This window comes from Pseudophryne corroboree, chromosome 6 (assembly GCF_028390025.1).
Source record: "Pseudophryne corroboree isolate aPseCor3 chromosome 6, aPseCor3.hap2, whole genome shotgun sequence".
In the NCBI taxonomy this organism is placed as follows: Eukaryota; Metazoa; Chordata; class Amphibia; order Anura; family Myobatrachidae; genus Pseudophryne; species Pseudophryne corroboree.
In genome coordinates this window covers 336,704,421-336,718,443 of record NC_086449.1, presented here as the reverse complement: position 1 = coordinate 336,718,443, position 14,023 = coordinate 336,704,421, and the positions used below count along the sequence as shown (strand labels likewise).

General features: G+C 45.4%; 1 protein-coding gene across 2 annotated transcripts in view; it reads right to left on the bottom strand.

Moving 5' to 3' along the window:
- UBL7 (ubiquitin like 7) overlaps positions 1–12,922 on the bottom strand; it is a 33,726-nt gene extending 20,804 nt beyond the window's left edge. The window contains exons 1-8 of one of the 2 annotated variants that reach the window (XM_063926439.1): positions 12,671–12,922; positions 7,929–8,128; positions 7,660–7,779; positions 7,486–7,568; positions 5,284–5,368; positions 5,018–5,075; positions 2,631–2,761; positions 2,416–2,465 (exon numbers count right to left, since the gene is read on the bottom strand). In XM_063926439.1, coding sequence (XP_063782509.1) covers positions 2,416–2,465; positions 2,631–2,761; positions 5,018–5,075; positions 5,284–5,368; positions 7,486–7,568; positions 7,660–7,779; positions 7,929–8,128; positions 12,671–12,750 — 807 coding nt within the window. In that variant the 5' untranslated portion in view covers positions 12,751–12,922. Of the gene's footprint in view, positions 1–2,415; positions 2,466–2,630; positions 2,762–5,017; positions 5,076–5,283; positions 5,369–7,485; positions 7,569–7,659; positions 7,780–7,928; positions 8,129–11,866; positions 11,959–12,670 lie in introns of those variants that run through there. The other variant, XM_063926440.1, reaches the window with a different exon arrangement.
- Between the last annotated feature and the right edge of the window lie 1,101 nt (positions 12,923–14,023).

Here is a 14,023-nt window from a genome sequence, read left to right as displayed (position 1 = left end):
GGGATCCACCTGTGAGCGAACCCACTGGTGGCTGAAATTTCGGAGACGCGCCCCCACCGCTCCTGGCTCCACCTGTGGAGCCCCAGCGTCATGCGGTGCATTTAGTGGAAGCCGGGGAGGACTTCTGTTCCTGGGAACTAGCTGTATGGTGCAGCTTCTTTCCTCTACCCCTGCCTCTGGCCAGAAAGGATGCACCTCTGACTTTCTTGCTTTTTTGTGATCGAAAGGACTGCATTTGGTAATACGGTGCTTTCTTAGGCTGTGGGGGAATATATGGCAAAAAATTTGACTTCCCAGTCGTAGCTGTGGAAACTAGGTCCGAGAGACCGTCCCCAAATAATTCCTCACCCTTGTAAGGTAAAACCTCCATGTGCTTTTTGGAGTCGGCATCACCTGTCCATTGCCGAGTCCACAGGACCCTTCTGGCAGAAATCTACATTGCATTTATTCTAGAGCCCAGTAGGCAAATGTCCCTCTGGGCATCCCTCATATATAGGACAGCGTCTTTTATATGCCCCAGGGTCAGTAAAATAGTATTTTTGTCCAAGGTATCCAGTTCCTCAGACAGATTATCTGTCCATGCTGCTACAGCACTACACATCCAGGCCAATGCAATTGCCGGCCTCAGTAGAGTACCTGAATGCGTATAGACAGACTTCAGGATACTTTCCTGCTTCCTATCCGCAGGATCCTTTAGGGAGGCTGTATCCTGTGACGGCAGGGCCACCTTTTTAGATAAGCGTGTCAGAGCTTTGTCTACCCTAGGGGAGGATTCCCAGCGCATCCTGTCCGTTGGCGGGAAAGGGTACGCCATAAGTAACCTTTTGGAAATCAGCACTTTCCTATCGGGGGAATCCCACGCTTTTTCACATAACTCATTTAACTCATGTGAAGGGGGAAAAGTCACCTCTTGCTTTTTCTCCCCATACATATAAACCCTCTTGCCAGGGACAGGGTTTACCTCTGATATGTGCAATACATCCTTCATTGATATAATCATGTAGCGGATGGCTTTAGCCATTTTAGGCTGCAATTTTGCATCATCGCCATCGACACTGGAGTCAGAATCCATGTCGATATCCGTGTCAACAATTTGGGATAGTGGGCGCTTCTGAGACCCTGACGGCCTCTGCGCTGTAGGATCAGGCATGGGCTGAGACCCCGACTGTCCCAAGGTTTCAGCTTTATCCAACCTTTTATGCAAGGAGTTTACATTATCATTTAACACCTTCCACATATCCATCCAATCAGGTGTCGGCGCCGTCGGCGGAGACACGTCATTCATCTGCACCTGCTCTGCCTCCACATAGCCCTCCTCGTCAAACATGTCGACACAAGCGTACCGACACACCACACACACAGGGGATGCTCTATATGAGGACAGGACCCCCACAAGGCCTTTTGGAGAGACAGAGAGAGAGTATGCCAGCACACACCCCAGCGCTATATAACCCAGGAATCACACAGTAACTTAGTGTTTACCCAGTAGCTGCTGTATACATGATTAATGCGCTAAATTTATGTGCCCCCCCTCTCTTTTTACCCTCTTTCTACCGTGAGTCTGCAGGGGAGAGCCTGGGGAGCTTCCTCTCAGCGGAGCTGTGGAGAGAAAATGGCGCTGGTGAGTGCTGAGGAAGAAGCCCCGCCCCCTCAGCGGCAGGCTTCTGTCCCGCGATTTTGTGTAAAAATAATGGCGGGGGCTCATGCATATTACAGTGCCCAGCTGTATATATGCTGCTTTTTGCCAAGAGGTACTCAATTGCTGCCCAGGGCGCCCCCCCCCTGCGCCCTACAGTGACCGGAGTGTGTGGGTTAGTGTGGGAGCAATGGCGCACAGCTGCAGTGCTGTGCGCTACCTCATATGAAGACCGGAGTCTTCTGCCGCCGATTTTGACGTCTTCTTGCTTCAACACGCCGGCTTCTGTCTTCTGGCTCTGCGAGGGGGACGGCGGCGCGGCTCCGGAACCGGGCGACCAAGGTTAAGTTCCTGTGTTCGATCCCTCTGGAGCTAATGGTGTCCAGTAGCCTCAGAAGCGCAACCTAGCCGCAGTTAGTAGGTTTGCTTCTCTCCCCTCAGTCCCACGTAGCAGAGAGTCTGTTGCCAGCAGAAGCTCTCTGAAAATAAAAAAACCTAACTAAAATACTTTCTTATTAGCAAGCTCAGGAGAGCTCACTAAAGTGCACCCAGCTCTGTCCGGGCACAGATTCTAACAGAGGTCTGGAGGAGGGACATAGAGGGAGGAGCCATTGCACACCAGTAGTCCTAATTCTTTCTTAGAGTGCCCAGTCTCCTGCGGAGCCCGTCTATTCCCCATGGTCCTTACGGAGTCCCCAGCATCCACTAGGACGTTAGAGAAAACTGATAGTTCCTTCTAAAATATATACACGTGTAACACCACCACAATATTATCTCACCTGTGGGAATTCATCCTCTTCATCAGACAGACCATCAAACAGGAATCCACCTAATACAAAGCACAAACAAAGTTCTAGACAAAGGCTGCAAAGCTGGGAAGGAAGCGTAAGATGGAAGTTGATTCGTGTAGGACAGAAATTGAATGTAACTGCTAAGACAGACAGGAGGGAGAAATGTTACACATGGGCATACTCCAAGTTGTCCCTGTTCTCACCTGGCATGTGCAATGTTGCAGGGGGAACTGTGAGAGCAGCGCCATCTGCTGGAGGTAAAGAAGATGATCCACTCACTGAATGTAGGATGAGTATTATGGCATTGACAAGTGCAGGATGAGACGAAACCAGCCTAGCATAAACAATATATATATATTATTATAATGATATTAACTTAAACATAACATATGTTGAAATATATGGAGTAATTCCATCATCAAGACCAATACTTAGTTACAATCTAATAAGCCAACAAAAAGCTGGATATGGATTTGGCTCTGATTTGTTGTCCGCCTTTGGATTTGCCAAACCGCTGTGACTGGTTTTGGATTTAGATTTTTTTTCAAAAAGTGGCAAAACAAGCTAAAATCACCTACTTTGGCCATTTTTTTGTTTCTGAGTATTATTAACCTCAATAACATTAATTTCCACTAAATTACAATAGATCTCTCTCTATTTATATATATTTATTATTTCTATTTCTAAACTTGCAGCTTAATTCAAATTGCGTGGATCACAAGGATTATAGATGAATGTGAACAAAACGCACAAAAGTAAAGCGCGTCAAACTGTACAATTTACAGCAGAGTACAATACAGCAGAGTGCAGTATGCTCCTATATACAGTCACTACAGAGCACAGACACTTGTAGTCACGGGACATCTAATACAGCAGAGTATAATGCAGCAAACAGCAGCATGCACCGTGCTCCCTATACACAGTCACTATAGAGCGCAGGCACAGCCACCTGTGGACACAGCACAACGAATACAGCAAAGTCAGTGCAGCAAACGGCAGCGTACTTTATCGTTAAATGGTGCCTTATATAGAATTCAAGTCCCGCGAGAATCCGCTGGGAGGATGATGTTCGGACTCGACATGGGATCCGAGTCTGGAGAGAACACCCGAGCTGGACCCAGATCCCCGATGTTCGGAGCAGACCGTGGGGTCAATCCAATTAGCTGCAATATCATCACAGCTGCAAATCATCGCGACAGGGGCCACACTTTATAGCAAGCCGAATTCGCACAAAACTGTTTGCCACCCCATAGAGGTCCAAGCAATTTTGTGCGAATTGGGGCTGATTCGAGCCCACGAAGGGTGCAAGACCGGGTGCCGTTACCAGCGTTAACACGCCATTGCAACAGCACTTCGCACCCTTCGCAGCTAATTGGATTAAACCCTGCGTATATATTATCGGCTTTTGGGCCAAGCGTGGCAGTATTTCTGAAAAAGCGCAGTTTGTGAAGTGTTCACGTACTGCTTTGGAGAAGGTGTATCGTGACTGGACAAATGGCACCATTGCGAATAACTGATATGGAAACTGCAGAGCACCACATGCCACTGATGTGAGAGGCGAACGCCGGCTATGAAAGTGCATGAGGGCTGGCCAACACGCTACAGTGGAGAAGCTCACCATCAAAATTAACCTGGGGGCTACCAGACGTGCATATGGTGCTCAGAAGCAAACAGATGGTCACTACCATGCCATTGTTAAATTGATCATGGTACAATATAGGATAATACAAGGTATTAAGTACAACGTGAGAGAATAAAAATCCAAAACCTCTCCACAAGTCATAAATTGTATTCACACTGCTTGGAATTGCAAAATCATATGTGCAATATGTTACTTGACAACTCATACAATTGGTTCATTAACGCAATCTGTGTTACAATGAACGGATCACCTCATCAATAATTGCATCAGTGAGGTCTTAGTCTTGTTCCAGGATGTGAGATGTTAATTTGTTCATTAACGCAATCTGTGTTGCAATGAACGGATCACCTCATCAATAATTGCATCAGTGAGGTTTTACAGCGGCGTCTTGTTCCAGGATGTGAGATGTTTATTTGTGAAGAAAGTCAGGGGGCTGAATACTTGTTGAAGAATGCATATGTATACAATTCCTTTTTATTTTTCACTTCAGAGAAAATTAAATTGTGTGTTTTAGTTCATACAAACCTAACACCAGATAACCAGAGCTGCAGGAATACATTCTTTTTCACACTACACTAAAAATATTAAGCTTGTAAGACTGATGGCAAGTTCATGCCTTCCGAAGTGATCCCATTTTTATCATTTCACGGCACCTAGCAAGCTGTTCCATAATAATACAATTCCAGCCATCTGTCTTCTAGCTTGTGCCTGCATGAGGTATGGAACTATACTGCTACTTGGATAATGTTTCTGCTTTATGCAAATGTCTTAACACACATATGAGCTTGGGGGGAGGACTATTAAACAAACAATGGTTTTGCTGTCAGATTTCAGGTAGCATTTTGTTAAAGATAGAGCATGTCATTTATTGCTTTCAAAAAAACTGCCAAAATCATCAGTTTGAAAAAGCCCCATTTAGTAAATGTCTTAATAGACAGTCACACTTACGTGTCCAGCATGCTGGGATCAGTAAACACAGTGAACAGATCTTTGTCCTGCAGAACTCCTGTGAATACAGATGAGCGGCACAACTGTAATCATTTGTACTAGTCCCATCCTTGCCAGAATCTAAACTCACATCACGCTTGTTATTATAATTCCCCAGTAAATAGTCTGCTTCGTCTGCACCACATTAGAGGGTGAAATATAATTGCTGTCACTGGTTTGATTGACTATATTCTATTTTTCTTTTCTCCTAGAAGTACTTAACTCACCCATAGCTACAGGATCAGAGCTAAGGCCAGGAGTAGCCACAACTATTTGCTCCAAGGATTCTCGGCTCCCAAGCAGCTTGAACACCTGAATGACGAGATGTTTTTATTTTTTATTGAAACAACAAATTTGACGATAATAGAATAAGACACAGAAAACAAACAGGAAGAGGGAAGGGAAGCGGAGGAACATGTGAGAAGGAAGAAAAAGACAAGTAGACCCAGATATGTAATAGAATACAATATATTATGTCATGTAGAGTGAGCAACAAATATCTGTGCTAAGCACAATCAAAGAGGGCAAGATAAGAATGAAAAAGAGAAAAAAACACCTGGGTTGTTAGAGTTAGTAGACTGAAGGATAAGGGGGAAGGCTTGTGACCAAGAGGAAGCATGAAGGAACAGTCTCTATCTGTAACAAATTCATGCCAAATAAACCACTTCGTAATAGGTGAAGAAGCAGCAGCAGTGAATTAGGGAACACTCAATGCTTCCATTTCAATACACTACATTAGTATTGGGGAAGGAGGACGCTTCCAATTCTGAGCTACAGCAGCACAAGCAGCTATAAATATATGGCTCCTCTAATCTGTGATGGTGAGGGAACCCCAAGGAGTAGAGTTGCAGTGCAAGTGCAGGAGAGGAAGGAAGGCTAATACCATAGAACTTTAGTAAGGAACAGGAAAACGTTTTGCCAACAAGATGGTTATTGGCAGCGCTTGGTTTTAGGGATTACAAACCATACACAATATGACTTTTATGGGGTAATTCAATTGTTTTACGTGCTGCACAAATTAATGGGAGCAGTTCAATTGTTTTGTGCGCCCATTAATTATCGTGTCTGCTGTGCCCAAATCAAGTGGGCATAGCCGTGTAAAGCGGCTATAGCCAATAAAAGTACTGGTTAGCATGCCCATTTCTATTCGCCACCTTAGGAGGCTGCAAGCAGAAATGTGTGCACCTGCGGCATTCACGCCTGATCAGAGCAACAGCTGAATTGCTCCTTTGGATGCCCATTAAATAGCGCAGCGCGTAAAACAACTGAATTCATCCTATTAAACTGCAGTGTGCAGAGGAAGAATACGGTCTAGCAATAAAGTGACTCCTAATATCTGCAGCATACTACACCAGTCCTGGGACTGCGTTAAGCCGCCGTTTAGGGAGTGCGGTCCGGCCAACGCAGGCGTGGCCGGACCGTTGGGTGGGGCTGGCCGCGGCAGCAGCGCGACGTCTCACGCAGCCGCTGTGGCCAGTGGCAGCGACGATCAACTCCCAGCCAGCCGCAGGAGCTGCGCTGGCCGGGAGTTACTCCACAAATACAAAAGTATCGCCGCTGTGCGATGCTTTTGTATTTGAGCGGGGGGGCCGGACTGACATGCTGGGCGTCCCCCCGCACGTCAGGGAAGATGATCGTAGCTGTGCTAAATTTAGCACAGCTACGATCAACTCGGAATGACCACCTTAATGCACCAATCCGGAACCCATGCACAACTGAATTGCCCCCTAACAGTGAGAATAGGCAGAAAAATGATAATTTGATCTGCCCAGATACATAGCAGTATAAGAAATGGAAGATCATCATTGTAAGACTTATAGGCCCTACACATTAGGCGATTTCACTGAAAGATATGAGCGCTCTCATTCATTAATGAACGAGATATCGTTCATATCTTTCAGTGTGTAGGCACCAACGATGAACGATGCGCAGCCCCGATGAACGATGGTGCCGGGTCACTTATACATGTATGCCAATATGGACAATCTTGTCCATATTAGCATGCATTGCAATGTCTCCGGGTGATGGGGAGAGTGATGAAACTTCACACCCCCCTATGTCACACCCCCACCCCCAACGCTGGGTTGCCTGTCGGCAGTATCGGCCGTAGGGCACCTCAGCGTCATATCACCTTATGTGTAGGGCCCATTAGACAATAAACTTTCTGAACAATCTTTTTATGAAGATTGTTTTTATTATAATGTGTGGGCACCTTTAAATATGCTTTAACATCACTATGAATGCAGCACACAAAAACGTGACTCAAGAGGAATAAACAGGGCTCACAGATCCCTATGAAGAACATAAGATCTATGCTTCCCATTTCATTTATATTTATAGGACAGTGTGGAAAAATGCATCATAAAACATATCGGGTCGGACTGCCCTAGAATCCCAAAATTTGAGAAGGATATACACAATATACTCACTGCATCACGATAGGCAGAGCTCGTATGCAGAGCTGTGTGCAGAGCGCGGAACTCACGACTAGCAGCAACTTTATCGACAGGCTCTAAAAGAAAAAGAAACAGATTAAAAAAATACCACAGATAAAGGTGTTCCAAGTATTATCAAAATATATAATCTGAACGCTTGTCCCTTACCGGGCCGGGGTGGAGGTTCTGGCCACGCTCTACGCAAAATATGGACTGTGCTGCCTGACTGGACTCCATAGAATTCCAGAGTCTGGTCATCTCTGAGTCGCCGGCCACAGTGTATTAGATCTACACGGGAATATTGAAATTTAAGGAGGTCTTTCGATTTGTGTTATCTAAATCAGTGAAAAAGCATACACTTCTGCTACATGCCAACAGCATTCTACAGCTAAACAACAGACAACGTGCCCATAACTGTACAGTTGTATATGCCTCACCAATCAGCTCTGGGTCAGGGAGGGACTCTGGCAGCATAGCAGTAATAAGCTGCTTGACAACTGACACCCGGTGGCCACATGAAGAATCTCCATCAATGGTGGAGTTAACTGGGAGGTGGACGATGGATTTCGGAGAGAGGGGCTGATCTGCCAGCTGGACACATATATGGAGCTCTGACATGATCCGCAATTGTAGCTGTCTGGAAGAAAGAAAAAAAAAATGTCAATGAAATGACACAGTAGTGACCCCTTGTTACATATAAAACACTCAGAACCCAATTCAGTAAGTGTTGCAAATTCTGCTTTTTAGCAGAATTTGCAATCCTTTTGATCGCATGCTGGGGGCCGCCGAGCATGCTACCCGTCACCTCCCCCTGCAATCACGCTAAAATTGCATTGCAGAATTTGTTGATGCCTCCTGCCGGCGCAGCCTGGCGACGCATCTTACTGATTGGAGCAGCTGCGTGTGATGTCACACAGCCTCCCCGATCATGCCCCCTGTTCGTCTGCTGCCACCTCCGTTTCCCTGACGCCGCTCCCGCAATGCTCCATCTCAGCCTAGGAAACAGAGCGTTGCAGCCCCTCTCCCAACCTGAATAGGGTCCTCAGACCACACTCTAATTACAAGCATTAATATGAACCCTACTCACTGTATTTTTCATTTGGCAAGCCAACATACAAGCGTACAGAGTGCAGTCTGTATCTGCTGTGGGTGAGGTGGGACATATATAGAAATCCAGCCTATAAATGTAAGTACACAGCTGAAATGCAGGCAACACTAAAGGAGTGGTCCGCCTACATATTACTTAAGTTTGACACATCTTCCTGTAGGTTTTAATGTATTAATGCTTTCTTACTTACACATCCAGCAATTTAGCTACTTCGCCTAATTATATAACAAAGGCTGAAGATGACAAAAAGAAGAGGGAAGGCAAAAGCAACATATTTAATAAAAGTTGTAGGAGGACACATATAGGGGTAAAAATCAGTCATATGAAGGTGGAAAGCCCATTTAAACCCAAGCACAAAAACCTTCACAAAGCACAGCTACTGTGTGCACAGACATTTTGTTGCCAATCCAAGTTAAACGCTGCTGTTCCAGGTGTAAAATTTCTGTGCAAGCAAAACAATGGGAGAGCTAAAGTAAGCTGCAGTACTACTAGTACTACTAGGGGTGTGGCCTGGCTCACTACTGGCGACATTCCTGAGCAGTGTGTCAATGCTGGCATCGTATATTCAGTACTGCTGATCATTGTGGAAAATCCTGTTTACCTTATTGGAAACCCAGAGTGGTTGGCATGCCTGAACACATCTTTACTGTGGTATACATCATTTATTTATTTTAAACTGCAAAACAAATCTATTGCTCTTTTTTTAATGCAGTATGAAGCACCCTCTCTTTGAATATATATACACACATATTATATATATATATATTATATATATATATATATATACTGTATATGGACATGGGAGTCACCCCAGTAACTCCCGTGTCCGTTGATTTCTGCCCGTCTTTGGGATAGATAGATAGATAGATAGATAGATAGATAGATAGATAGATAGATAGATAGATAGATAGATAGATAGATAGATAGATAGATTCATTCAGCATTTGATTCTGACATTTGATCGTCAAGTAATGGTGATTTAACGATATACTGGAGGGAAATAAAGTAGTTGGAGATAAAGTAGCAGGCAATCAATTCTTATCTGCCATGTTACATGCTGGGTTTTAAAAATGACACTTAACAGCAAGTTGGTTGGTACTTTATCTCAGTCCACTTTATTTCTCTCCAAGGCTTAGTACACAGACCCGAGGGAGATAAGCACACACATTGTGTAACCTCAAACATTTTTGGCTAGGTGTAGAACAGACAGACATGATTTTCACACTGCATGGCCTGTCCAACATAAAAAGAAATGGAGGTTAAAATGTCTTCATGACAAGGGAAGGTCAACATGGCGAGTGGGTCAGGAGACAATGAAGCTCAAAGTAAATGCTTTAGGTTGGTAACACTTGGCACAGTCTCTTACACCCAAATGCACAGTATATTGGGGCACTATGCTGCTTATCAGGTGCATCTCATTAACAATGTACTGCTTTCAGACATGTGACCTGGAAATTTGCGGGGGCCAAGCAAGCCAGCAAATTTGCGAGTCTCGGCTCCGTGTCCTGTTTCTTTTGCATTTACACATATAGAAATCCCGGGTTGACACGCATTCATGTGCAAAAACCTGACATTTCCATATATGTGTGAAAAGGGTATAAGCGAAGTTTGGGGATTTGCAAGACCTATTGATACATGTTCACTGAATATGATCACAGTGTAATTCAATTGCTTTTAAGAAAAAACACAACACAAAATTGTAGCTTATTCTAGCGGGTGTGGTTCATTAGGTCGACCTGAGTTAGGTCAACATACATTGGTTCTACATGATCACTAGGTCGACATGGTCATTGGGTCGACATGAGTTTTTTTGTGGATTTTTTGTGTCGTTTTCTTCTAAAAGTGACGGAGAACCCCAATTAGTGCACCGTAACCCCTCGCAAGACTCGCTTTGCTCACCATGCTCCGGGCCCGGTGCCTCAATGCGCTCGACACAGATTACTGTTCCCAATTGTAGTCCACGTGGATCGTTAAGTATGAAAAAGGTCAAAAAAACTGAAAAAAATTGTGATAAACTCATGTCGACCTAGTGTTCATGTCGACCTAATGCATGTAGACCCAATGACCGCCATCCTATACAAGCAGAGGAAAAAGCTACATATATGGGTTAGGATTGAAATGCCAGCATTCAGAATACCGACCACAAAATCCCGATGTTGAGAATCCTGACTTCCCCCAATGGCCCCCTAACCCTTCCATCTAGCAGCCTACACCTCCCCCTCCCCTTCCCCAACCCTCCCGTGGGTGCTTAAACCTAACCCCCCAATCCCCTGCCTAAACCTAACTCTTGTGACCAGCAGCTTAACCCTAACCTTGCCCAGGGGGTGCCCAAACCTAACCCCCCCCCCGGCAGCCTAACCCTAATCACCTCCCCCACAGTCTTGCCTCTCATAGTGGCTGGCACATGCTCGATCAGGATCCCTGTGGTCAGGATTCCGGTATCGGGCTTGTGACCCTATTCGGGATGCCGATGTCGGCATTCCGAGTAGTGTCGGGATTCTGGTGTTGGTATTTCGAGAGAAACGTGTGCAGCTTGGTCAGTATTAGTACATGGATGCATATTAGGTCTATTTTGATGAATGACCAGTCTAACTAGTGGAAAACTGGAAAATTATTTCGGCTGATATCTATTAGCTACAAGGTACTAGATCTTGGAAAACCATGTGCAGTTGCATCCGATGGCAATCTGAAATTATTTAACCAGCTGAACGGGTAATTTTTACTTTCTGATTTACAGATGGGGTTATGCTGCACCATTAAATTCTCACAGAGGGGGGTGCTCAGTTCATGGCTAGAAGCAGATCACAGGAACATAAACTTCAAGGAAAGTACAACATAAGCAATAGCCAGAGGGTTCACCAGGTTATCTAAAGGCCAATGTGCACCAAAGTGAGAAAGATCATTGCGAGGAAATCCTTCTCATCCACCCATATCATTGCTTATGATTTCAGCAATTCACCACATGCATACTCACACATGCTCTGTGCACGGTAAACATAAATGAATTCTGATTTAAGAAAAAAGTCAAATTGTAAGCACAAGCAATAACCACAACAGTATGCAGTTTTATGCAAAAACTGATCAAAACTTATATGCGACTATTGTAAAAGCTTTCTGCGTTTACAGCAAGCATTAGTCACCACTTCACGTTACTCTTTCCCTTATATTCATTTTATATTTAACATAGTCTATGGATAAATCCCCCAAAACAGTCATTCATAAAAAATCAGGTAGACAAATGAGGCCAAGACATAGCTGGGTACACACCTATTCAATTGCTGGGCTGTTCGTTCGATATCAGAAGAGTGTGTACGCATAGTGTTTTGTTGGAAGAAACCCTGTCGAATTGGACGGTTGCATCTTATGTACTGTGTAATATTCAGCCGATTCAGCAGGGCCAGGTCGGCCCAAAAGTGCAGTGTGTATGCAGCGTTCCTCCTATTGTAACCAAATCATGGCCACCTCTGCAGCCTGGAATTGGGAGAGTGTATGCTGACACAATCATTTTCTTTCAATATTTCGGCAGCCGGGGATAGACGCTTGCAAGTATGATTGTATATGTGGGTGAACATGTGTATAGGCACAATGGTTGGGACTTCCAGACGGGAGACAGATCGCCTAAACTATTGCATCTAAAGAAGGATTGCACAGGTGTGTACCCAGCTTAAAGTCTTTAAACCAAGAAGTGTCCCGGAAATCAGGCACATTTGACAAAGGCAAAATGTGATTTCAGAGCAGACTCATGGGCAAGCATAGGGGGTGTAATTGTGGAACAGACTCAGGGGCAGGTACAGGGGGGTGTTACTGCAGAGCTGACACAGGTCAAGCACAAGGAGTGTTATTGCAAAGCTGACTCTCTGGCAGGCACGAGGGGGGATGTTACATGGCAGGCACATGGGATGTTACTATACAGCAGGAGCAGGTACAGGGGAGATATTACAGTGCAGATTCAGGTGAGCCACAGGGGATGTAATTACAGGGGTACGGACTAATGCAGCGCTGTGTACATGGTCGATTAAAGAAAAGATATACAATTACATTACATACGAAAGCTGCATCGAGAGCACCTACCTGTGGGCACTTCCTTTGTTTACAATCTCTCGGAAGTTGTGAGTGCGCATCGCCAGATCTACCAAGACTACACATCCCATCACACACCGTGCGATCGCTGCGGGAGTGTGTCACTTCCGCCTCACGCACGCAGCGACAGTGTGAGATAACCACCAAAATAACGCATAACGCTAGATGCTAGAATCAAGTGGGCTAAGGGACCTTTTCCGTAAGGGGGAGGAGTTACAACACAAGGGGGAAGAGCTAGGCCAGTGCAAGCGGTAGTGGCAGTGCAGCCCTGTGCAGTATATGCAGCCCTGAAAACAGCAGGGAAACCATTGTGAAAACAGCTACCATCGATGGTGTATAACCATCAATGATTTTGAATCATTGATGGTCGATGGCCATCACTATGTGCAGGTTGTCAGAGTCTCCTGCTGCATACCCTCCAACATTGGTTGATTCTATTTCGGAGTACATAGATGCACATAGAGATGGCCATCGACCATCAATGATTCAAAATCATTGATGGTTATACACCATCGATGGTAGCTGTTTTCACAATGGTTTCCCTGCTATTTTCAGGGCTGCATATGCTGCACTGCCACTACCGCTTGCACTGTGTGTGAGAGGCTGAGCTGTCATTCACAGCTCAGCCCCGCCCTCCGGCTCTCGGACAGAAATTGGCAGCTGCTGTGCATGGCTTAATCAACAAAAGTAAAAACCATCAATGATAATGCGCTGAACTGTTGCCTGCCATTGATGGTTTGTGTCACCATCACCATTGACATACCTAACGGCACATGCTCGGTGCCAGATTAAGGTCCTAATGGGCCTGGAGCTGAAATTTCTGAAGGGCCTATTATGTGCCACTGCAGGGGGTGCGACCAGCATGGTGGATGTGTGGCTACTGATATGGGGGTGTGATGAGTGCTATATATATATATTTCTCTATCGTCCTAAGTGGATGCTGGGGTTCCTGAAAGGACCATGGGGAATAGCGGCTCCGCAGGAGACAGGGCACAAAAGTAAAGCTTTTACAGGTCAGGTGGTGTGTACTGGCTCCTCCCCCTATGACCCTCCTCCAGACTCCAGTTAGATTTTTGTGCCCGGCCGAGAAGGGTGCAATTCTAGGTGGCTCTCATAAAGAGCTGCTTAGAGAGTTTAGCTTAGGTTTTTTATTTTACAGTGATTCCTGCTGGCAACAGGATCACTGCAACGAGGGACAGAGGGGAGAAGAAGTGAACTCACCTGCGTGCAGGATGGATTGGCTTCTTGGCTACTGGACATGAAGCTCCAGAGGGACGATCACAGGTACAGCCTGGATGGTCACCGGAGCCACGCCGCCGGCCCCCTCACAGATGCTGAAGCAAG